The following is a 23,714-nucleotide window of genomic DNA, read 5'->3' on the forward strand; positions in this document are numbered from 1 at the left end:
ATGTTAATTTCTGCTATATTACGCCATTGGGGGCTCGAACCTGGGACCTCCTGGAACGCATGAAACTTTGGGGAACGAGGATGACCAGCTGAGCTAGATGCCCGTTCTTATTATTATTATTATTATTATTGGATGGATATTTTTACATGAAACTAGTTGGAAGCCTAACAAGCTAAGCTCCAACGACATACTATTACATTAATTGAACAGGTTGTTGTGCTAATCTACCAGCGAGCCTCATGGGTAACCTAGCCAAGGAAGCCGAAACGACGGGAAGGGGCAAACTAACACTACCTTCCATGTTAATTTTTACAATATTACGTCATTGGGGACTCGAACCTGTGGGGAACGGGGATGATCATATGAGCTAGGGGCCCGTTACATGGTTATTATTATTATTATTTGATAAACAAGCATATATTTACACTGGGAAACGGTTACATGGTTTGTATTATTTATGTTGCATAGCTTAGTGATTCATGCTTTCTTATGAACATGATGCATGGTGACAGAACTAAGAGACATTGAACTGCTCCTAAGCAAGGACTTGGCTAACCTATCTGCTAATACATTACATTTTCGATTTATATAAGAGAAAAAAGAACAAGCAAAAAAATGACAGAGACGTTGAGTTTCAAGCAAAAATTGTTGCGCTCTCCAGTCAACAGCAAAATCGTTCTTCTTGATAGCCTTAATCACATCTTGGTTGCCATTTTAGAAGTTTACCGAGTGATGTTCGAGTTGTCGAGACCATTCTGCGGCTGCTCTAGACGCTCTGGACTCTGCCTCAAATGAGCTGGAACACCATCTTGATCCTCCTGCAAATTCAGCTATATTTCCAAAATTATCAAGTTGTACCAGACCATAGGCAAACTGTTTTCTATGAGAATTGAAAGCTGCATCAAAGAACATAAGAACTGTATTATCATTAGACATAACAGGAACATAATCTGTTGAAAAACATTTCCCAGGATGCAAACATTCACACTGAGCAACCTTAGAGATAACTGGATTCAATGTTTGTGATTTATATTGAAAAGAATGGAGATCTCTAGGTATGGAATTAATAAGAGTAAGATGATTAGGTTTAATCTTTTGGAAAACCACTTGACATCGATACTTCCAAATAAACCATAACATATAAGCAATTTTATCCCGATATCATGCAACCAGCTGATACACCAGTCAACAAAAGAAAGATTATGAGCCTGATAATAAAAAGGGATAAAGAGATATCTCGCCAGACAACCTCAACAAAGACACAATTAGTAAACAGATGATCTACAGTTTCTAGATCCAAGGATTGACATAAGGAACAAGTTTTTTCCGTATGATTAAACCTCCCTGCAACTGGTTTAACTGGTAAACAACCAACTAAAGCTTTCCAAAGGAAATACTTAACACAAGCCTAGATGTTTTTTCCAGATGACCTACAAGCCTCATTGGTTTGAGATATGTCAAGTGTGGAGAACAAGTTTAGATAGTAAAAACACGGATATTGGTATACGACCGTAATAGATATAAATTATTTACTTATGCGTGACAGAAAATGGCAAATGTTTATCATCAGTTACTCAAAATAATGGGAAAAATTATAGATGGTACGTAGTGGACTTTCACAACCACATGACTCGATATCTTACATTTCAAGAGTGGGTCTTGAGACCCAAAACGTAACATCTATTGCAAGCTACTCACTACTCTTTCAAAGCAGAACATAAATTTATTGGAAATTCCCTGGCAAAGCAGAGAGGAGCTGACTTCGTACCGCAGGCGGGCCAACAGCCACCATCGAAAAATGAATCCACTGCTGTCGTAGCTGGTTGCATGTAATTCCTGTAAATGAACGCCGGGGCCTTCAGAGGCCTTGACTAGTGTAACTCGTACCGATTAAATAAATTTGCTTCGGTTGTCTAAAAAAAATCACACTAATTTCACTACTCAAAGCAATTGTAAAACCAATCACGAAATATTTACTTGGCATGAACTTATAATAGCAGGCTCATGTTATTAATTTTTTCTTTTCCCTTTACAGTCTATAACTATATAAAGGTCACATTTTCTTATTGAGCTTGGAAAGAACGAATTATTTATCATCTTGATCGCATATATTCGTTGGCAGAGAACTCCTTGCAAGATCAATTTGTTAAATGAATGAAAGACACATTTTTGTGTCTAATTTGTCCTCAATGTTTTGTATTGTTAGTACTCGTTTTTGTACTTATTATGGTGTTTTTATGTTTGTGTAGGTGTTTTTGGAGAAATACACTTGTGTGGGAAAAGTTGATCAAAAAGTGCTATTTGGACCCCGGAGGACATTTGCTATATGAACCCCAGATTTGGCTAAGGGGCACCCAGGGTTATGCACAGCCCAAATTCATCCTCAGCACCCAATTAATAAGGGGCACACTACCTGCAATTTGCACCCCCAGAGCGCCACCTGCTATTCGCACCCCTGTCGTGGATAAGGGGCAGTTCATCTTCAACATTTCAAAAATGAATTTGGCGGGAAAGTGCACCGTTTATTACCAGATTAGGGTTCGAGTTTTGGGCCATTTCTGAAGAGATTCAATCGCTATTTTTAATTTGAATTAACTTCTAAGGCATATACAGAGAAGGTATGTTCGTTGGATTCGAGAAATCTGGGTTGAGTAATCGGGTTTTGAATTAAACAGGGAAGAGAGATACTCGGGGTTGGTTGGTGGTATTTCTGGCAATTGGGAGAAGATAATTTTCGCAGGATTTGAATCAATCAAGTTTGGAAAGAATGGGAAACAATTGACGTGTATGAGAGCTAAAACAAGGAACCAAAATCTTCATATTCTCGGTCATTATTCAAAACAGAGAAGACAACATTCTCGGGATTTTCTCGGGTTGTTTTGTGGAAGTTACGTGGATATTTATTCCCTGCAAGAGTTCTACTCATTCTAGGAAGTGTATGGCACGTGTTTGAAAAGTTTTTGATGCATGAGAATCACCAGCAGATGCGTGCAGAAAAAAAAGAAGGAAATATTTCACAGGGGAGTAAAAGAGGATTATTCTTGAGTAACTACGAGATTCGATGGTGCTACTGGGTATAAAAAAGATCCTGAGGAGTCATAGATGGTTACAGAGAGTTTTGGGAGATTATAGAGCATCACAGAGTCGAGAAAATCAAGTTCCAGAAATATTTTTCTGCTGCTGCTCATCTGAAGAACACGAAGAACAGACCATCCAAGACAGTCGTTTCTCAACAGTGGAAACGACACACAGTTGAGGGTCGAGAAACAGAGACAGTACTGTTCTATCATTCTTTTCAGTTGTAACACTTATAACTGTTGCAAACCCGGTTTTTAATAGTTTTTCTCCATTTCATCTTTGTAAACACCCTTTGAGCAATAATAATGAATTTTGAGTGTGTTTCCAACATGATAATGAGATAATTCTCCCACAACCAAGGCAATGAGGAAGCTATTCACGCATGAATGATGGGTAACTATTTCATTCTCTCTAATTTGAATTATAATTTACTCAATCACTGCTCTTGCAGAGTTTTTAAATGTTTACATAATTTTCTTAATTACTTGTCATTCAATTTGATAGATAATACTTTGTTTAATCAATTGATAGTCTATGCTTGGGGAATACAACTAATATTTGAGAATATGTTTGATTAGTTGTGAATTAAGAAATAAGGGACTTAAAAGATAATTAGAGTTTTGGATTATTTTCCATAATTTATTCATGCGTGATAGTGGAAGTGTCTTGGTTATTCCTAATAATCTTGAATTAAGTTTTGTTTGTTTTTAAATTTCATTAAATCTAAAAAAAAAAAATTTTACAAGTCTCAACGAACTTTCTACTACAACAACTTGAAATCCCATCAATGAACTATATTGATATAAATAATTCGGATGTTGGAGTAAATTGATATCATTACATGGTTACGGTGGCATTGGGGTTAGGTTTTAGATTTCAATGATTATGAGAGAGGGCTATGAATATAGCATAATCATTATTATACATTATTAATACTATTAAAAATTATAACGATATTAATAGAGTGAAAATTTAGAGAAGCTGTTGCCTATTGTTGTTGTTTTAACATAAGAACCAGGGGTGAACACTTTATCCATAATCAGCGGATTAAACCGGAACCAACCGTTCTTTTGCGGATGGAAGCCCGGACCGTTCGTCAATGGATTGGATGTGGATGTAATTTTTGAAATCCAACAGATTACGGATCGGGCCCGGATGTAACCTTGAAAATCCGTTGGACATCCACATCCGTTAAATTAAAGGCATTTATATAGTTCTAGAAAATACCTATGAATCATTTAGGAATTTTTAAGGTGTTTGATTGGGATGTTGTACATGGAATTTTTATATTTGTATGTATATATAAAATATGTAGATTTTATAAGGAGTTACTTGCAGTGGCGGATCCAACTAGAAACAAGGATGTTGACTTGCTACTCCTCCATATTGGGCTTCCAAGCCTAAATTTCCAAGTTAAAATCTCCCCCAAGCCTAATCTTGCTTTTTTGCTACCCCTTATGAAAATTTACTTCCCCTAAGTTTAGTTTCTAGATCCGCGGCTGGTTACTTGTGTTAGCTTTATTTCCTTTACTATAAATTTCAACTAAAACAAATCCATTGGATTATCTACATCCAATCCGTCCATCCATCAGATACAAATTCGTTGGATCTGGAGTTGATGTGGATGCCAAATTTAGAATCCGTAGTGCATTGGATTGGATGCGGATGAGGTGAAAACCGGTCCATGCTCACCCCCAATAAGAACTGAGACAAAATAACACATGAGAATCTATATGGTACCATCAAGCAGAGCCCAACAAAAGAAATCCCCATTTCTGAATGATTTTAAGTTAAATTTTTTAGATTTATTTGACCCATCATCTTGTTGGCAGTTCTATTCGCTGACGAATGGCATAATCATAACGTCGTATTTGGATAACATTTTTGAACCAGAACAAAATAAACTTTTTTTCTTTAAAAAGATGGTACCGTTTTCTGAGTTCTGACAAACAACAACCAAAATAACTCAATATTCTAAAACATAAGTGCCAAAACAGATACCTGATAAGTTATCTTCGTCAATGTTCCCCTTTTTCTCGTCATTTATTCGTACTTCGTCGTTTTCATGATTATCTTCGCTTCTGATTTTGCCTATTCATATCTCGCTCATTAAATGCTCAACTACCCACTTGATCCCAACTGTCTATCCTTTATCAAAGCTTTACTCGTGTTATCATCGCTCATCAATTGAGTGGATATCTAGAAAGCGGAAAAAATGATTCCCAGTATCACGTTAATGCAACACCTTGAATACTTCTCACTGGTGTTTGAGCTCTCAGATTCGTCCACGTGGTGGAGATATTTTTACCCACATATTTTTACTCCTCTTATCATCCAAACGAGGGCAGGATGGAAAGAAAGTTCTGTTATTTCGTAACCGTCACCACGTGCCTAGATTTCTTGCGTAACCGTTTCCACATGTGATTCCTAACCAACACGTCCTTAATAACCTTCCCCTTTTAACATGTTACCTATTTTAGCTTGTCATAGATGATATACATATATCGTCTTAAGAGAATAAATTTCTCATTGACTCTTTTTTCTTTGACTCTTCTTCTTCCAAAAGGCTTTATGCAACTCTTTTGGGTTTTTCCGATCTTAAACTTCACTGCCTCAGTTCATCCTCCTCTGCCGCTCCACTTTCAAGGTAAGATTTTTGTTTGATTCACTCTTTTTTTCCCATTCCTTTTCTCTCTTTGCTTAGGCTTCTGATGCTTGGTTTTCTTCTTTTTCAGTTCCATGGCTCCAAATAAATCCTCAATTTCCCATAAATCTCTTTAAGACTTTATTAGAGATTTAAGTCAACAAGGGTTCAAACTTTCTGTTCCGAATGGCTCTTCAAAGGACGTTGAACTTGATTATTGATGGATTCAGAAGGAAGCTTGGACCTCCAGCATGGTTATCATTTCCCTAGGGAAGCTGAAGGCTGGACTTCCTATTCCTCTATATGATCAGGACAATCCCATCTTTTACAAAGTTTTGACTCGCATAGACCTGCAGTGAGGAGTATTTCAGTTGTCCGGTAATGTCATTCGCCTACTTAATGAATACGTGAAGTTCCTGGTCATCCTACCGTACTCGAAAAAGCTAATGAGTATGATCCTGCAAAGTATTCTGCCGATTCCTTCTTAAAGAACTATTACTCGCCAGTTCTAAAGCGTGATGGTCAAGAGTAGGGTATTCGCTTCACCTGGACAAGTATTCTCTACAAGGATAAACTTGTATTGTCTGACGTTGATCCTAAAGGGAATAAGTTGAATTTTCTTGTTCTCCACTCCAACGACGAGGCTTTGATGATGTTCCCATTGATACTCGAAGGTCTTTCGGTCTAGGAAAGAAATATTGATCATACTGTTCGCCAAGGTCCTATGGAAAATTACCGAGATCTCACTCCCTACGGGAAATGGCTTCTTAACTAGCCTGAGAAACATTCGATTGTAATCACCTTTTTCCCTAGCTTCGTTGTTTTACTCTTCTTCGTTATGTTACTTATTTTGTTCTTGCAGTATGTTACTCCTTCTGCTAGCGTGACGAAATCTCGAACTTCTCGCAAGCGCTTTCTGGAGACTCCTCAACCAAAATAGGTAAAGAACATAAAATTATTATTATTTTGACTCCTCTCCTTGACCCTGTTCATTATCTTATTTGGGTGATGTGATGACAAAGACTATCGATCACGAGAAGTTCGAGATTTCGTCACGTCAGCATGAGGAGTAACATAATGAAATACAAAATAAGTAACATAACGAAGAAGAGTGAAACAACGAAGCGAAGGAAAAATAAATTACATTCGTAGGTTTCTCAGGAAAGTTAAGAATCAATGGCTAGTAGGGAGCGAGATATCGGTGATCTTCCAGAGAACCTTGGCGAACAATATGATCAGCATTTCTTTGCCAGACCCAATGACCTTCGAGTATCAATGGGAACATCATCTAAGCCTCGTCGTTATAGTGGAGAAGAAGACAATTTGACTTATTCCATTTAGGATCAAGGTTAGACAATAAAAGTGTATCCTTTTCGGGAATACCTGTCAAGTTGAAGCGAATACCCCACTCTTGACCATCACGCTTAGAACTCATGAGTAATAGTTCTTCAACAAAGAATCAGCAGAATACTTCATAGGATCATACTCATTACTTTCCCGGGTACGGTAGATTAACCAGGACCTCGTGAGCGAGCCACGAATTCATTAAGTAGGCGATAATCACTACACCAAAACCAGGATTTTGTAACAGTGCAACCTGTCACAGGTAATTTTTTAGTCACAGATACACCTGTGATAAGTCCTGCAACAGTTATAACTGTTATTAAATTTTGTATTGTGATAATACTTAGGACTTTTATTAGTCACAATAATATTTGTTGATAATTATCTAAACAATAACAATTATAATCAGAAATGATGATTCCACGCAAAATTTTCAACACATTTAAAACAGCCCCAAATTTATCACTCTTAGAAATTTTCTTGTCACAATTTTCCCAACATTTTCACAAACTAACAGTTGTATTTAATTTTTACAAATCATTTTTTTTTCATTTTCTTAATATTAGAAAAAAGGCATCAAGACTAAGTCAACAGTCCATGACTTAGCAGAATGTTGACTTGAACAAATGTAATCCCTTTTGTATCGAATTTTGTCCAGACAAATACAAAATAAGAGAACTCTTCCTCCTTTGTTCTTCGTTCGTGCCGCCATTGAAACCCTCTGAGAGGGTAAAATTTTCTGAAAGTTAGTCCTTCACCAAAAAAACATCTGAATTTTAATCTAAACCCGATCAATTTTAGCTAGGTTATACATTCTGGTATTCATGTCGATTGATTTAACCTAAATTGTGAACGATGAAGATGAAGAAGATGGCTGAGATTTGATTCTGGTGAAGATAAATTTCGTTGATTCTTCCATTTCTTCGGCAAGGTAAGTGATTATGAGTTCCAAATTTCTTAGGAATGAATTGATAATTTGTTTTGTTATATGAAATTGGGTGAAAGAGTAATCATTGTTTGTAATCCCTAATCCTACCGTATCTAGTATTTGTATTCCATTATCCTAGTTGGAAGCTCATATGAATCCCCGTACTCAATCTAAGATGATGTATAATTTTTAGTAGGTTAAGTGTTTGATGAACTGTGTTACAGAATCCAAAGTTGTTTCCTTCAATTTTTATTAATATCAGTAGGTTTAGTGTTTGATCCCAAAGTTGTTTGTTTTGAACTTTCAGTAAGTATAGAAAATGCCAAACAATCGCTTGAGACATGGGTTTGATTCATCTTGGAGAATTCTGATCCAAACCATAATCAGAGTTGTCTGTTTCCCTTTTTAGTATTACTAAATTAGAAACATGGCAATTAACTTTCGATATTTTTTGAATTTGCCAGGCTATATGAAACTGAAGAATACATGACTTGTTCATTGAAAGAAGGAAGTTATTTAAAAGCTTGAGATTTAAGACATATTTTTAGAATGTCGGCTGTTGTGAATAAAGCTTGGATGAATGAACCAGACATATTTAGCAAAACATATAGAGATGGGGTTAAATTTTTTATGAATTATGCAGCTACATATGGTAATTCGGACACAACATGTTCTTGCCCATGCTCTAAGTGTCAAAATGGGAAACGTTTGGAAATGTGGGAAGTGAGGAAACATCTTTCTGAGAAGGGTATTGATAGGAGTTATGTTGTTTGGTTCTTTCATGGAGAAAAAGAGGGTGATAGTACGATAAGACGTCCAAGTGGTAATTTTATACCAACTGAAATGAATGATGAGCAAGCTAGAGAAGGTGTACTAGAAGATTTGGGTTCCTTTGTCGATGCTGCTTATGGAGTTTTTGATCGGGGTGATGGTGTTAGTGGTAATGAAGAAGTTGAAACTGAAGAATTTGTTCCTGAACCAGATTTGGGGAAGCGATATTACAGGTACAAACAGTTGTCTGAAGACAATTTGTATCCTGGTTGTAATACTAGCATCCTAGCTGCAATTGTGGAGCTGCACAATGTGAAGAAAACATATAAGATTTCAGCTAACTGTGTAAATAGTTTGTTGGGTGTGATAAAGGGTTGGTTTCCCAAAGGAAACAATTTTCCAGTAAAATACACAGCGATGAAGTCGATGCTCAAAGATCTGGGGATGAAAGAAAAGTCGATTCATATGTGTGAGAATCATTGTATTTTGTATTACAAAGAGAATGAAGATTTGACAAGCTGCCCGGAATGCCTCGCACCAAGATATAAGGTTAAGGTTGATAAATTTGGGGAAGAGCTTTCATCGAACGAGCCTTCCAAGGTATTGAGATATTTTCCCCTTGGGCCAAGGCTCAAGAGATTATATATGGTACCTTGGATAGCACGTGCAATGACATGGCACGATCGAGCAAAAGTTTCTACAGATTATATGCGTCATTCGGTTGATTCATCTCAATGGGATTTAGTGAAGAAGAAGTTTCTTGAGTTCACAAATGAGGGCAGAAATGTTTGGCTTGGAATTGCAACTGATGGATTTAATCCTCATGGTATGCAGTCTCTGAATTATAGTTGTTGGCCTGTGATAGTGGATGTGTACAATCTTCCTCCTTCCTTGTGCATGAAACCTGAGTTCCAAATCATGATGATGTTGATTCTTGGGCCTAAGGCACCGAGGCAAGATATTGGTGTATGTCTCCGTGTGCTAGTAGACGAGCTGAAAGATCTTTTTGAGAATGGGATATCAGCTTTTGATACACCCAAAGAAGAATCGTTTCAGCTTAGGGCTACTTTAATGTTTGGTATTCATGACTTGCCAGCACAAGGTAATATGTCTGGATGTACCACGCACGGCTATTTCGCATGTGTACATTGTACAGACAAGACTCGAAGTGCGTATCTGTTATACGCAAGAAAGAATGTTTACCCTAATTATCGGATATACCTCAGGGGTAATCATCCTTTAAGTAAGGGAGAGAACTTGGGATTATAAACTAATGAAACTAAAAATGCTCCAAAGCGACTGTCAGGAAAGAAGTCGTTGGAGAAAATAGCAAATGTGACTTACAAACCTGGTAAATTGGTAGTAAGAAGCAAGGCGCCGAAAAGAAAGAGATATGATCCCGATGCCGATGATGATCCTTATGGCGATGGTGTTGACGAAGAACTTATCGGTGCATTCTATAAGGAGTCCATCTTTTGGGAACTGAAGACCTATCGTATTCTGTATTTCCGTCATTGTGTAGATGTAATGCACACTGAGAAGAATGTAATGGAGCATATACTTGAGACGATCTTTGATATTGGTAATAAGTCTATGAAATCGTGGAATGCAAGGGATGAATTGAATAATCTTGGCTTGCATTGTGGACAGTGGATTACCAGTAAACCTGGGAGCACAGTTTCTGGAAAACCAATATTTGTCTTAAGCAAAGCTGAGAAGGAATCATTTTGCAAGATTCTTAAAGACCTCAAATTCCCTTCTGGTTTTGCGTCGAACCTGAGCAACAATGTTAATACAAAGAATTCAAGTTTCAGTAACTTCAAATCCCATGACTATCATGTCATTATGGAGTATTTGCTACCTGTTTGTCTTCAGCATGCTTTTCCAAAGCACCCTGAACTGCGTCGCGCACTTCACCAGGTCAGTTTGTATTTCAGATTGCTTTGCTCCAAAGTCCTAAGAAAAAGTGGACTGCAAGAGGCTAAATTCATGGTTCACGAGGCAATGTGTGTGTTGGAAAAGTATTTTCCAGCTTTATTTTTCGATATAAGTGTTCACCTCATGCTTCATTTGGCTGATGAAGCATTGGTCTGTGGACCCGTTAGATATCGGTGGATGTACCCCTTTGAAAGGTGAGTTTATGTTTTGCTTATAAGATGTTGTTTTTCTGGATTCGGCCTATATTTTGTAATGAAATTGCAATGTACAAACTGATACAGGGCAATGAAGGAGTTCAAAAACATTCCCAATAACAAAAGATACATTGAAGGGTCTATTAAGGAGAACAACCTCGTAAATGAAGCAGTCACGTATGCCATGGAGTACAAGTCAAAGCCACGCGATGGCAATCACCAAGCCAGTTGGGAGGCCTTTCTCGGAGAAGAGTCAGAGTATAGTGATGTAGGTCCTATGGGTAAAAAAGGAACGACAGTAATGCTCTCTTCCATGCAATTTATACAGATACGGAGGTGGGTGCTTTTTCGATGTAATCCAGATGGTCTTGCTGATTATTATAGGTATTTTCGTATAAATATCTTTAGTCTTTCAATTATACACATGGTGAATTTTAACTCATTCATAAGCAATGATGATTTTGCTTATCTTACAAATCTGATTTTGCTTTATGTAGCTACTATTGTGAAAACCTTTTGTTGATTTCACGAGATGCTGGAAAGGAGGTTCCGGACGACGAAGTTGAAAAACAAACAGAGTTCATCGAGTGGTTGTATGAAAAGGTACTGAATTACATCTTCGACCTGAAAATATACATTTTTTTGGCTGGGATGCATAAAAACTGACTAATGGGTACATGGAACTATCATGAATCCTGAATAATACGTTTTTGATCTGTTTTTGCTACCGCGCTCTCTTTGCATACAGCTTTCTATTTAGCTAGTTTATTATGATCAAATGAACGTAATTAGAAAAGTAATATACTTGTACTGATGAACTGATGGTTAGGCTTGGACTGATGGTTAGCTTTGAACTGATGAAACTATACAGCTTTTGGTTTAGACTTGCATACAGCTTTCTATTTAGCTAAAAGCATCAGTTCTACTAACTTTTTTTGCATCCAACTTTCTATTTAGGTAGTCTATTTATCTAGTTTATTATGGTGAACTGATGAAACATTTACTACTTGTGTCTCTTTTTGGTTGCATAGTTGTTAAGAGAAAATAAAACGGATACATTGTTGTGGCGATATGTAAGAGGTCATGTTGATGCGAAAGAGTTTGTTATGTACCGTGTGAATGGGTTTGTTTTCTCTCCCAGGTATCATGAAGAAATAGTTGGTTGTCAAGACAGTGGTGTTTGCATGACAGCAAACACCACATTTAGGAGCAAGAAAGGCGATAAAAATCCCAAAACTGTATTGACCAAGTGGTATGGGGTTGTTAATCAAATTTTAGAGTTGGACTATGGTCAATTTACTGAAGTTGTGTTTTACTGTGACTGGGTGAAAGCTGGAAGTGGAAGCAAAATTTGTCCGGACTCGGATTTGGTTTTCGTGAATCTGAAGAGAATGAGGGATTCCGATAATATGAGGGACGAGCCTGCAATTCTCGCTGAAGAGGCAAGTGGAGTGTTCTACTCCAAAGATTCAAAAAATGCTGATTGGTGGGTTGTTTCACCCCAGAAGATGATGCGGGGAATTGATAATTTGGAGAAACCCGAAGTTGGCAGTTTTCAACAACTATTGTTAGATGAACCTAATTTACGCCCTTTGTTACGTCCTTTGACTAATTTTCAAAATTTGCAGTCGTTGTAATATACTTTAATCGTACTTTGATGAATTTAGGAGCTTAAATGTATGAGTTTTTATTAGACTTTGTTTGGTGTATGTGAACTGCCTTGTCTATGTACAGGAACTACATAAACTTCTATAAAAAAAAATCAGATTTTTGTTGTCTGCAGTTTTGGTGTTCTGCAGGAGGAGTTCTCAAGTGCCTAATCTATGTATGAGTTTTCAACTTTGTGTATTACTCTGTAGTATCTTGCAGTTTTGGAAATGTCTTTTTGCCTTTGTTTGTCAAGTGTATTGAGGTCTTCAAATCTTTTGCACCATCCCTACAGCACTGTTTAGAACCCTGGAAAAGCTTGCGGTTACTTTTGTTTGGTCTGTAATTCGTAGGCAATGTTTTGTTTTCACTTTTGGGTTGTTTTGGAGTCTTTTTTCTGCAGTCTTTGGTTGTGAAGTTTACTGCAGTCTCATCAGTACTTGTAACTCTTGTAAGCCTGGCCTTGGCTTGACTCATTTTCTCTTTAATACAACCTCTGAAATGAAAGACATAAAAAAGGAAATGAAAGAAAAGAAATGATATGATAAGAGCGTAACAAAGATTAGATGGTAATAGGACATGAAGAACAGTTTGAGAAACAAAAAGACATTATATTTGTTAGTAATTATAAGAGGAATACAAGTATTTTTAGAACTTACTATCAAAAGAAGCTGCACATCAGCACTAAGTTCACAAAACAAAAAACTATACCAAAAAGTAACTTGCTCCAAAAAGTTACACATGTAACGAAAGCTGCACTAAGTTCTCAAAACAACCAAGAACTAAAACCAAAAGTGATTTGCTCCACATCGTTACGCATGTAACTTAAACTGCTCAAAAAGATACCATCACCCACAACATATTCATTCATCCACAAATTCCAGCCGTTTTAAAGGCCATACTAACCATCCAGATATACCTAAAAAGTCCTTCAAAGTCATGTAATCATCCCCCTGCGGTGCATCATATACAGCACAAGTCTCATCCAAGATGGTTTCAATCTGCACTCTCCTCTCGTCTGCTGCAAGGGGTTCTCCATGAAACATTCTTCCCTCCAGTCCCTGCATAATGTAACCCTTAGCAGCTACCTTCTTCTTTTTGTTGAGTAGGTTCACATATTGATTCTTTCCATCGGTATTCTCTTGATTACCCATAGCATCAACAACACTTGAAGTAGAGCAAACAGTGGTGGGACTAGAAGCATCAACATATAGTACTTTGTTGGTCTGCTGACTTAACACATACTCATGAAAATCCCGTGCATCACCAATGGACCATCATTAACCAGGGTAGCGAAATAAATCAAACAACTACTAATTGATATCTGAGAATATACAATAAAACTCACCTTTGATAGCTTATTAATCTTGTCGACCGACCTACTGTCCTCCTTTGATCCTTCACTTGAGTTTGCTTTACTAGCATTCACTGTCATTGCAAGTGTTGACGTTACGGCATGGCTCTTTGTCAGATGCGAAGAGAAGGAACGGAAATAACCTTTTCCTTTATCCGGTCCAAACACATCAGTAATTGCATCATTGTCAAAGTCCATCCCAGATAAGTCACTATCTTTGGCGAGATTCTTTCTATTTTCATGGGCATTCTTCACTTGTTCCTGCAAATATTACAAGAAAACTATTACAAACACCACCTAAGAGTATAAATAGTATCAGCAAAACCACTTAACACACATATATACTCACAAATTTTTCAACCGCGCTAGGATGTACTACTCCATTTTTTTCTTTGTGGCCTTCCATCCAAATTTCAGGGCGCCCATCAATAATGACTCCATCTTTCAGTTGCTGTAGGCATAAATTTGGGAAAAACAAAACATTTTAAGTTTCCATGACAGAACACCAACTTGATTCAATTTGCGAAGAACGGTTATTGAATACAATACTTACAAGGTTGAAACTTTTTTGGGCATATGAAAGCCTTCCAAGAGTGTGTCTGATTACTTTATTCTCACAATTTTCCTTGTACTTAGCTCGTTTGGCTGAAGATTCGGGTTTACGTTCATTATCAATAAACTGTTGCCAAAACGGAAGGTGGTAGCCTCTCGGAATTGCAGCTAATAAATCTTCAGTGGTATCTTTTCCTTTGAGCTTCTGTCTCAACTTGTATTTGAATGTCCTAAATTTTTGAGAGTAAGTATTTTCAAATTTGGGGCGGACAAGACTTGATGGCGCGCCAAATGTAAACTTCAGCTGAAATAAACAGTAAGAAAAGATCAGAAACATGATTAAGCTATAACACTATAGCTTGAATAGATCAAAGACCATTAAAATTTACCATCAAACCGTTCCATATTTCATCTTTGAAAAACTGGGGAACTAATCTCCAATCTTCAATGTTAACAGGGATGTGCGTTCGTACAAGCTTCCCAACAAGAGTAGCAAACTTTTCACAGTTTTCACCATAATCCCTCCCAGCACCATCAATAGTCACCATTAATCTCAACCCACCTGCAGCAACAGGTTCATGATCATCTTCATGGCTATCTTGAGGATCAGCAGCAGGATTAGGTACAAGATCAGCTGCATTGTTCATCTGCAACAAACAATGAGAAAACAATGATATCAGTTCTACTTTTTCAGTATGTCCTGTGTTGTTTATGATTATTATACCAAAACAAAAATTGAAGTCTGAATAAACAGCAAAACCTAACAAGAAATAAAAACAAACCCAATACTTGAAAATATTGTATAAACAAAAATTGAAGGCAGATTTGAACTCAGTCAAGATTGCCCCAATACTTGTAATCCCTAAAATTTGTAATAGCAAAATCTAAAAAATAAAAGAAACCTAATCGTTTGAATACCTTTTAACTAATCTGTATGAACACCTTTAGGAGTGAAAGAAAAATACAATGGATGATTTATAAGTGAGATCTGCAACAACAGGAGAAGCTGAGATGGTGTGGTTTGAGCAGGAGATTCAACACCTATTATATAGAGATTTTGATGGAAAATTGGGGGGAATAATTGGTGAGAAACTGAAATCACAGGATTCAAAAGATTTTGAAATCCTTTCAGTGACATTGACAGAATCGGGAGGGAGAATGGAGCGGGAATGAAGAGGGAAGGGAAGAAAACAATGGTGAAAAAAATAGGATTTCTTCGATTTTGTTTTAGATGTAGGTTAAATCATAGTCAACTAAATCCTGTGGCTAAAAACGTTTTAGCACAATTTTCTTACTTTATATATTTTTTTTAATTTTGGAAAAAATATATATATATACATAATTTTCTTAAAAGATCAATTTTCGTAAAATTCTCAAAGTGCAATCTTCCTTTAAAAAAATATTATTATCATTATTATTATTATTATTAAAGAAGCATAATTTAAAGCAAACAAAATAATAATAATAATTATAATAAGATTTGAAAATATATATATTATTATTATAAGATTAAAAAAAATAATAATAATAATAATTTCTTAAAAAATTACGCATGATTCGCAGTCGCACCAGCTTTATAATTAACATATATTCGCTAAGACATCTCTAACCATCTCATGCCTAAATTACACTGACTTTCTTTGGCAACGAATGGGATGACTAGGTTTAACCTTTGATGTTTAAGTCTGATATGTTCATCCGAACGAGAAACTTAGGTCTAACTGTAGTAATCTTTTAACCCGTGATGTTTAAGTCTAATATACTTCGTCTTCAGTTCATCCGAACGAGAAACTCAAGTCTAACTGTAGTAATATTTTAACCCGTGATGTTTAAGTCTAATATACTTCGTCTCCAATTCATCCGAACGAGAAACTTAGGTCTAACTGTAGTAATCTTTTAACCCGTGATGTTTAAGTCTAATATACTTCGTCTCCAATTCATCCGAACGAGAAACTTAGGTCTAACTGTAGTAATCTTTTAACCCGTGATGTTTAAGTCTGATATATTTTGTCTTTAGTTCATCTGAACGAGAAACTCAAGTATAACTGTAGTAATCTTTTAACCCGTGATGTTTAAGTCTAATATACTTCGTCTTCAGTTCATCCGAACGAGAAACTTAGGTCTAACTGTAGTAATCTTTTAACCCGTGATGTTTAAGTCTAATATACTTCGTCTTCAGTTCATCCGAACGAGAAACTTAGGTCTAACTGTAGTAATTTTTTAACCCGTGATGTTTAAGTCTGATATATTTCATCTCCAGTTCATCCGAACGAGAAACTTAGGCCTAACTGTAGTAATCTTTTAACCGGCGATGTTCAAGTCTAATTCCAGCCTTCTTCAGTTCATCCGAACGAGAAACTCAAGTCTAACTGTAGTAATCTTTTAACCCGTGATGTTTAAGTCTAATATACTTCGTCTTCAGTTCATCCGAACGAGAAACTCAAGTATAAATGTAGTAATCTTTTAACCTTTGATGTTTAAGTCTGATATGTTCATCTGAACGAGAAACTTAGGTCTAACTGTAGTAATCTTTTAACTCGTGATGTTTAAGTGTAATATATTTCGTCTGCAGTTCATCCGAACGATACTTGGGTCTAAATGTAGTAATCTTTTAACCGTGATATTTAAGTCTGATATATTTCGTCTGCAGTTCATCCGAACGAGAAACTTAGGTCTAACTGTAGTAATCTTTTAACCCGTGATATTTAAGTCTGATATATTTCTTCTGCAGTTCATCCGAACGAGAAACTTAGGTCTAACTATAGTAGTCTTTTAACCTGTGATGTTTAAGTCTGATATATTTCGTCTGCAGTTCATCCGAACGAGAAACTTAGGTCTAACTGTAGTAGTCTTTTAACCTGTGATGTTTAAGTCTGATATATTTCGTTTGCAGTTCATCCGAACGAGAAACTCAGGTCAATAAAACACGTAATTCTCGGAAGAACACACATGCTTCTCACACACTCCCCCTCAATCCGTATGAGAACATCAACAAAATGTCAATCGTCCATGTTTTTTGATGGACAAATCTCAGCCGTTAAACCTTTCTTTCACTTTTCACTTCGTTATCCCTCATCCTTATCCTCTTCTCTTTCTTCTTTTTCTCTTATCGCTAACTCCTTTCACTTTCTCAGATCCAAATCCTATCGTCACTCTCAAAACCTGTAAAGAAGAAGAAAAAAAACCTCTCGTCTTTGTCAATTCTTCAAACTAAAAACCCAAATCTTTCTCAAATCCTCTCTAAAAAAACCTTATCTTCGTCTCAAACCTAATTTTTTCGTTATTCACAGACCTAATTTCGTTGAACCCTAACTCCGATTTGCTCAAAAATGTAAGTTATTTCTTACATATCTATACGCTTTGGTTCAATTTTAGTGTTTTTATTAGTTGACGTTTGAGTATTTGTGATTCTATCCTTGTTTTGATCGATCTGTTGTCTAAGAATTAGGGTTCTTAATTTTCGTTCAAAGTTTTTAATTAGGTTTGTTATGCTATTTCAATTAGGTGTTTGTTATGTTGTTGATATTCGGTTATTCAGAGTTCTGAGCATGTAAGAATTAAGTAGAGTTAACAATTGAAAGTGCAATGCAGGAGTTCTTAGCATGAATTTTTCCTTGCTTATGTGATGTTTGTTATTTTTTATAAAATCCATTTTTCTAATGAGTACAAACTGATACAGGGCAAGGTACATTGAAGGGTCTATCCAGGAGGACAACCTCTTGAATGAAGCAGTCGGGTATGCCATGGAATACATGGAAAAACCAGGTGATGCCAATCACCAATCCAGTTGGGAGTCCTCTGTTGCAGAAGATTCAGAGTATACTGATGTAAGTCATGTGTGTGAAAGAATGTTGTAAAAACTATTGTCCTTAGAAGCATTTTAATATCGTAGCTGCTTAACCTCATAATGCCTTTTTGATGGAAGTTTAGCTCATTTGTTGTAGATGAGTAAAGGTGAAAACTCTACTGAAGCAGCTGGTCTTCTACCAAATCCTGTTGTTGATCCTCAAGCTGGGATGAAGTCATCCTCGAGTGAACCTCCCGAAGTGTTGACATATTTTCCCCTTGGGCCAAGGGTCAACAGGTTAAATGTTGTACCTAGAGTAGCACAAGAAATGGCATGGCACCATCCATCACCTAAATGAATATGATGTGGCTGATTTCTCTTTCTGAGATCCTTAAGTTACATGCTTAACTGTATTTGTGGATCAAATATCTTATGGTTTAGTTCTTGCTTGTTTAGCTACATGTGTGACAGTGCATGTATTTTTCTGAAGCAAATGCATTTTGGCATAGTTGTTCTGTGCGGCTTTTTTTCTTTCTGAAAGACAGTGTTTGTGCTCTTATTTTAATTACGGAATATAGTTTCTTTATTGTTATTGTCTTTGTTGATCACACCCTTTTTAACTCCGCCATTGCAATTGCAATGCCGGTCCCAAGCCCGGATAAAGGAAGAGGGAAAAAGGTGTGCTATTTTTTGCAAGCACATGGTTGATTCAAAACATCTCCAGGGTAAGCTTGATTTGCACCCGATTTATATATATCTTTGGCAGAGTAATTGTATTTACTAATCCCTTACTTTTTCTTTTAAAAGTAGGATTAACCAACTCCATACTACTCATTCTTGGGCGTCCCTCAAAGTCGGTGCTGCGTTGTATAACCAACTCATGGAAATTAAATCCTAACCTGACGTGGCGAAGGACAAATATACATATTGATGGTTCTATTTTCAGAATGCGCGACTCTATTATTCAATTTAATATGGTAAATTCAATAACCTAACTTTGTATGCTTCACTTTTACAATGATTATGTTCACCAATTTATTGTTGCCTTATCAACCAAATTTGTCAGGTACTTGGATTTGGCTGGACAAAAGGGCTCTAAACTCTACATGTTTAATCGCATTGCTATGTTCCTGTCTTGGCTGGTACTCATTACAATGTGAGCTTATTTGGTATTGTGTTCTATTAAAAAGTAGCCTTTGTTATCCTATGTGTTGGGTTTAATTTGTTACGAATGAAATTTCTTACCAAACTGATTTATTTGGAGCAGGTAATGAGAAAGAAGAGAGTTGATATACCTGATATTAACCGAAAATAATGTTTGTGAAGTTTTGTATTCCATTATGGCATGCAGCTGGTCCAAATGGATTAGTTAACTATATTTGGCGAAGAAGTAAGAATTTTTGTCTACTTACATTTATGGTTATATCTTTGCCTAGCTCCTGTGAAATTATGTATGCTATTTGTGTCCTGTCTATCAATGGCCAGGAGATGTATTTTCTTTTATTTTTCTTGGTAGGGAGGATTAACAACTCCCCTGTCTATCATTGACGTATTTGCCTTCCCTTGCTCGAGCTGGCATAGGGAGGATTTACAACTGCCCTGTTGTTAGCTTCATTAAACTAACATACTGGTATTATACTAAAACCTGTAGATTTTAACAAGTTGAAGGCATAATCTAACAAAGAAGGGTTTCAGAAATTAAAGTCAACCGTTTGTTACCAAGTGTCTGTCGAACTCTGATTTATGTGGTTAGCATTTCAACAGGATAACACAACTATGTACTTTAACTAAGATTCTCTACCTGTTTAATTTTTATTGTTATTTCCAATAAGTGTGGTCTGTGTTAGTATGTATTTAACTTCTGCGCAATAGATTTATCCATGTATACTTTAGAACCTGTTCCAAAAAAGTTGCAACGGTAGCATGCAATAGAGGAACATAAATTGGTTGTTTTTAATCCTGAAGTTTCTCAGTATAACATCTGAAAAGCACTAACTCCATCTCTTAAACTCCAAAACTGAAGAAAGCACAAAAAAAATGTCACAGTTGTAATATATCAAGTAATTGATTAAACTTACCGATTATCTTTGAACTGAGAAACAACACCATTTGGTTTTCGCTGATCCACCATTGTAGACTTAATTTTACCCCAACTTTCTTTTTGTAGACACTACAATTATTCAAAGAAATAATAATCAAAAGCATTGCAAGATAACTGAAACAAATTGTCCGTCTGCAGACTTGGTTGAGGCATTTATCAAGATAATAGAGGAGAAGGCTGACACGATGTAAGTTTTATCTGCTATTCATTCATACTTTTGCATTACAAGCTTATGTTTGTTAGTCCAGTTTTCTATTCTACTTTTGATTACAAGGTGGTGATTCTGGAGGAGGCTTTGATAGGTCTGAGTATGGTTATGAACTTCCACCATTTCCTGATGAACTTGTTCCTAATTATAACCTTCACAGTGACAGTATTAGTCAGGTGTATGGCTGAATAATATAGTAATAAGGAAGAGATCGAGTATGTTAATAATTTTCTTGGCCTAGCTATTTCGCAACCATCTTCCTAAAGAAGTTTAAAAACTAGTGTAGATTTATTTTTGATTTCACCAATATAATTATTTGTTGATCCTGAGCGTCCTGTTTATTTTATTTTTCATCATTCTGAACAATGCCATATGGTGTATGTGCACTGTCTAATTTGTTTGGAATTTCAATGGCATGGGAATTTTACAAATATATATCATGGATGATGAGTGCCTCACGGGCATGATTATGATTTCTCACTAATGGAATGCATTCTTTTAAACAGTGATAAGGTAGATCATTTGGAAATATGGATGCCCTCCACCGCCAGCGAGCAATCTGTGAACTACTTGGCTCAAGTAAGAATCTTTGTATCATAACTTTGATCACTACTTTAGATGGTACAAGATGGTCAATTTCTGTTTTTTTGGAATGTAGGCAATAGATTACTTCACTGATAGATAACTTCAGGGCGGTGTGATACTAATCTGATGTGAACCTTCTATTGTTGGTGTGTTTGAGAAGAGTAGTAAGCCTTCCGGAACAAAAATACTTTGATATGTTGTATATTGACATTTAGATGAAAATTACGCGGAGCCTAGATTAGGTGCTACCTAGTTAGTGACTAGCATTTCTCTTATTCTCCAGTAATGTCGAGTGGCCAAACCTGTACCAAGTCATTTCAGTTGCCACCAACACTAGGACAGCGTACAATTACTGCTCTTAATAAAATTTTACGGAACAATGTGTTTTCACTTTCTTGAATGATTGAATCAGTAATCATGTCAGTCATTGATTGTTGAATACCATTTTTTTATCAGCTTGGGTTTTTAAATATTAAAGGCTTGATGGCGAGGCACATGCTGGACAAATTACGCGTCATTAAAGGGCTGCATTACTTTGAGGAGCTTTATGGCAGCTCAGTGTGTTAGCTTTGAATAGTTTTGGGTTAAATTTCATAACGAATGGAACAATTCTGTTGTACTTGTATTCCTAATGAATGTATGAATCTTCTTTGAGAATGCATGAACTGCAGAATACAAAATAAGAAATTGCAGGCACGGGTTCCAAGTTCAGTTTTAATTGCATTACAGGCCTGTAAACTGGAATCCAGGTCCACGAAAATGTTCTGGGCTACCCTTTTTTTTAATTGTAACAGAAAGAATTGTCACGGTTATAACTGTGACACAGATTGTGAAGAAAAAACAACACGCGTCATCTTAAGACGTGACGAAAGGAAGACAGGTGTCCTCTTAGTAACTGTTACAAATTATTGCAACAATAACATATGTTACCATAAGGGTTGCAAAAAAGGACATGTGTCGCCAGAGCAATCGTTACAAAGATTCAGTAACAGTTATAAGAGTTGCTGTAAATGTGACTTTTAAAGACTCGTGTCATACTTTGAATTGTGGTTAATAGAGAGTAACAGTTAAAACCGTTAAGATAACCGTGACAAATAAGACACGTGCCGCTATCATAAAATTAGGCCAATTGTGGCTATTAGTTATTGTAACGCTTATCAGATGTGACTTTATCTGCGTTTTTTCACAGACAAAACCGTTACAAAAGACAATCACAGTTATTAATAACGGCCTAATTAGTACGGTTATAACCGTTACAAATTCAGTTACTAACAGGTATAGCCTGTGACAAAATCATGGAAATGGTGTAGTGTATCGGACAGCCGAACTACTCCTCGTTGCGGGTCTATGCGAGACAAAATTTCATAAAAGAAAGGATTTTCAGGATCATGTAGAGGAACTGGAAGTCCAGCCCTCAACTTCCTTAGGGTAATGATAACCTTTTGAAGGTCCAAGCTTCCCCCTGAATCCATCTTTAATCGAGTTCAACGTCCTATGAAGAGCCGTTCGGAAAAGAAATTTGAACCCTTGTTGACCTAAATCTCTAATAAATTCTTGAAGAGATTTATTGGAAAGTGGGGATTTCTCTGGACACAAGGAATTAAAAAAGAAAAAAAAACAAGCATCAAAAACCTAAGCAAAAAGATAAAGGGAATGAAAAACAAAAGAAAGTGAATCAAACAGAAATCTTACCTTGAAGGTGGAGCAGCAGAGGAGGATGAACTGAGGCAGTGAAGTCTAAGATCAGAAAAACCCAAAAGAGGTGCGGAAAGAATCTTGGAAGAAAAAGATTCAGATAATATAGAGTCCTAGTTTCTAGCGCCAAAATATAATTGCTGGAGATCCTAAAGCACACCTATACGCGGTGTATACTCCTGATTCTGCTGACGGACATCTATCCCATTTCCAATGCATACAATCCACGCTCCCCAGCATCCCAGGAAATCCCCTGTCTTTGTTTTCTTTCAGCAACAGTTCAACATCACCCGCAGTTGGTGAGCGTAAATATTCTTTCCCATATAATACCACAATCGTCTTGCAAAACCGACGGGTTGCTTCTAAAACGGTGGTTTCTCCAATGCGTAAATACTCATCTATTGCATCTGCTGCACATCCATAAGCTAACATTCGGATTGCTGCAGTTACTTTCTGATGAGGGGATAATCCAAGAATGCCACAAGCATCTCTTTTTTGAGCAAAATAAGGATTTCTAGACACCACATCTGCCAATATTCGGTTGAACAATTCTCGCCGCATTCTGAATCTCCTACGAAATATGTTAGCTGGGTAGGTGGGGTTGTCAGAAAAGTAGTCATTCCAGAGAAGTATATCTCCGGCTTCACGATTTCTTGGTATTTTTATACGAGTATGAGACCATGTCATACTTGTAATGGCAGTTCCCAAACTAACTGCTAGATTATTTCGGCTCAATGCAACCGCATCTTCATCTGATGAGTAAAAGCTGTTATCAGAGATCGCAGAAGAAGAAGTAGAAGAAAATTCGGAGTCCGAAGAAGAAGAAGATTCAGCGTTATTGTCACAGTATTCCATTGGAATGTATAGTTTGAGAAGTGATTGGGAGAG

The 23,714-nt window shown here is 36.6% G+C and overlaps 1 protein-coding gene and 1 long non-coding RNA gene across 2 annotated transcripts in view; one reads left to right on the forward strand and one right to left on the reverse strand.

Moving 5' to 3' along the window:
• Window positions 1-20,458: 20,458 nt before the first annotated feature.
• Window positions 20,459-21,698, forward strand: LOC113353415. The gene is made up of 3 exons (XR_003361275.1): window positions 20,459-20,525; window positions 21,053-21,125; window positions 21,610-21,698. It is a non-coding gene; the product is annotated as an uncharacterized LOC113353415 (long non-coding RNA).
• Window positions 21,699-22,695: 997 nt separating this feature from the next.
• LOC113351208 overlaps window positions 22,696-23,714 on the reverse strand; it is a 2,736-nt gene continuing 1,717 nt past the window's right edge. Inside the window, exons 6-8 of the mRNA XM_026595237.1 lie at window positions 23,157-23,592; window positions 22,824-22,906; window positions 22,696-22,717 (exon numbers count right to left, since the gene is read on the reverse strand). Of these exons, the coding sequence (XP_026451022.1) occupies window positions 22,696-22,717; window positions 22,824-22,906; window positions 23,157-23,592 (541 nt within the window). The remainder of the gene's footprint in view (window positions 22,718-22,823; window positions 22,907-23,156; window positions 23,593-23,714) is intronic.

This window comes from Papaver somniferum, chromosome 2, assembly GCF_003573695.1.
Source record: "Papaver somniferum cultivar HN1 chromosome 2, ASM357369v1, whole genome shotgun sequence".
Classification (NCBI taxonomy): domain Eukaryota; kingdom Viridiplantae; phylum Streptophyta; class Magnoliopsida; order Ranunculales; family Papaveraceae; genus Papaver; species Papaver somniferum.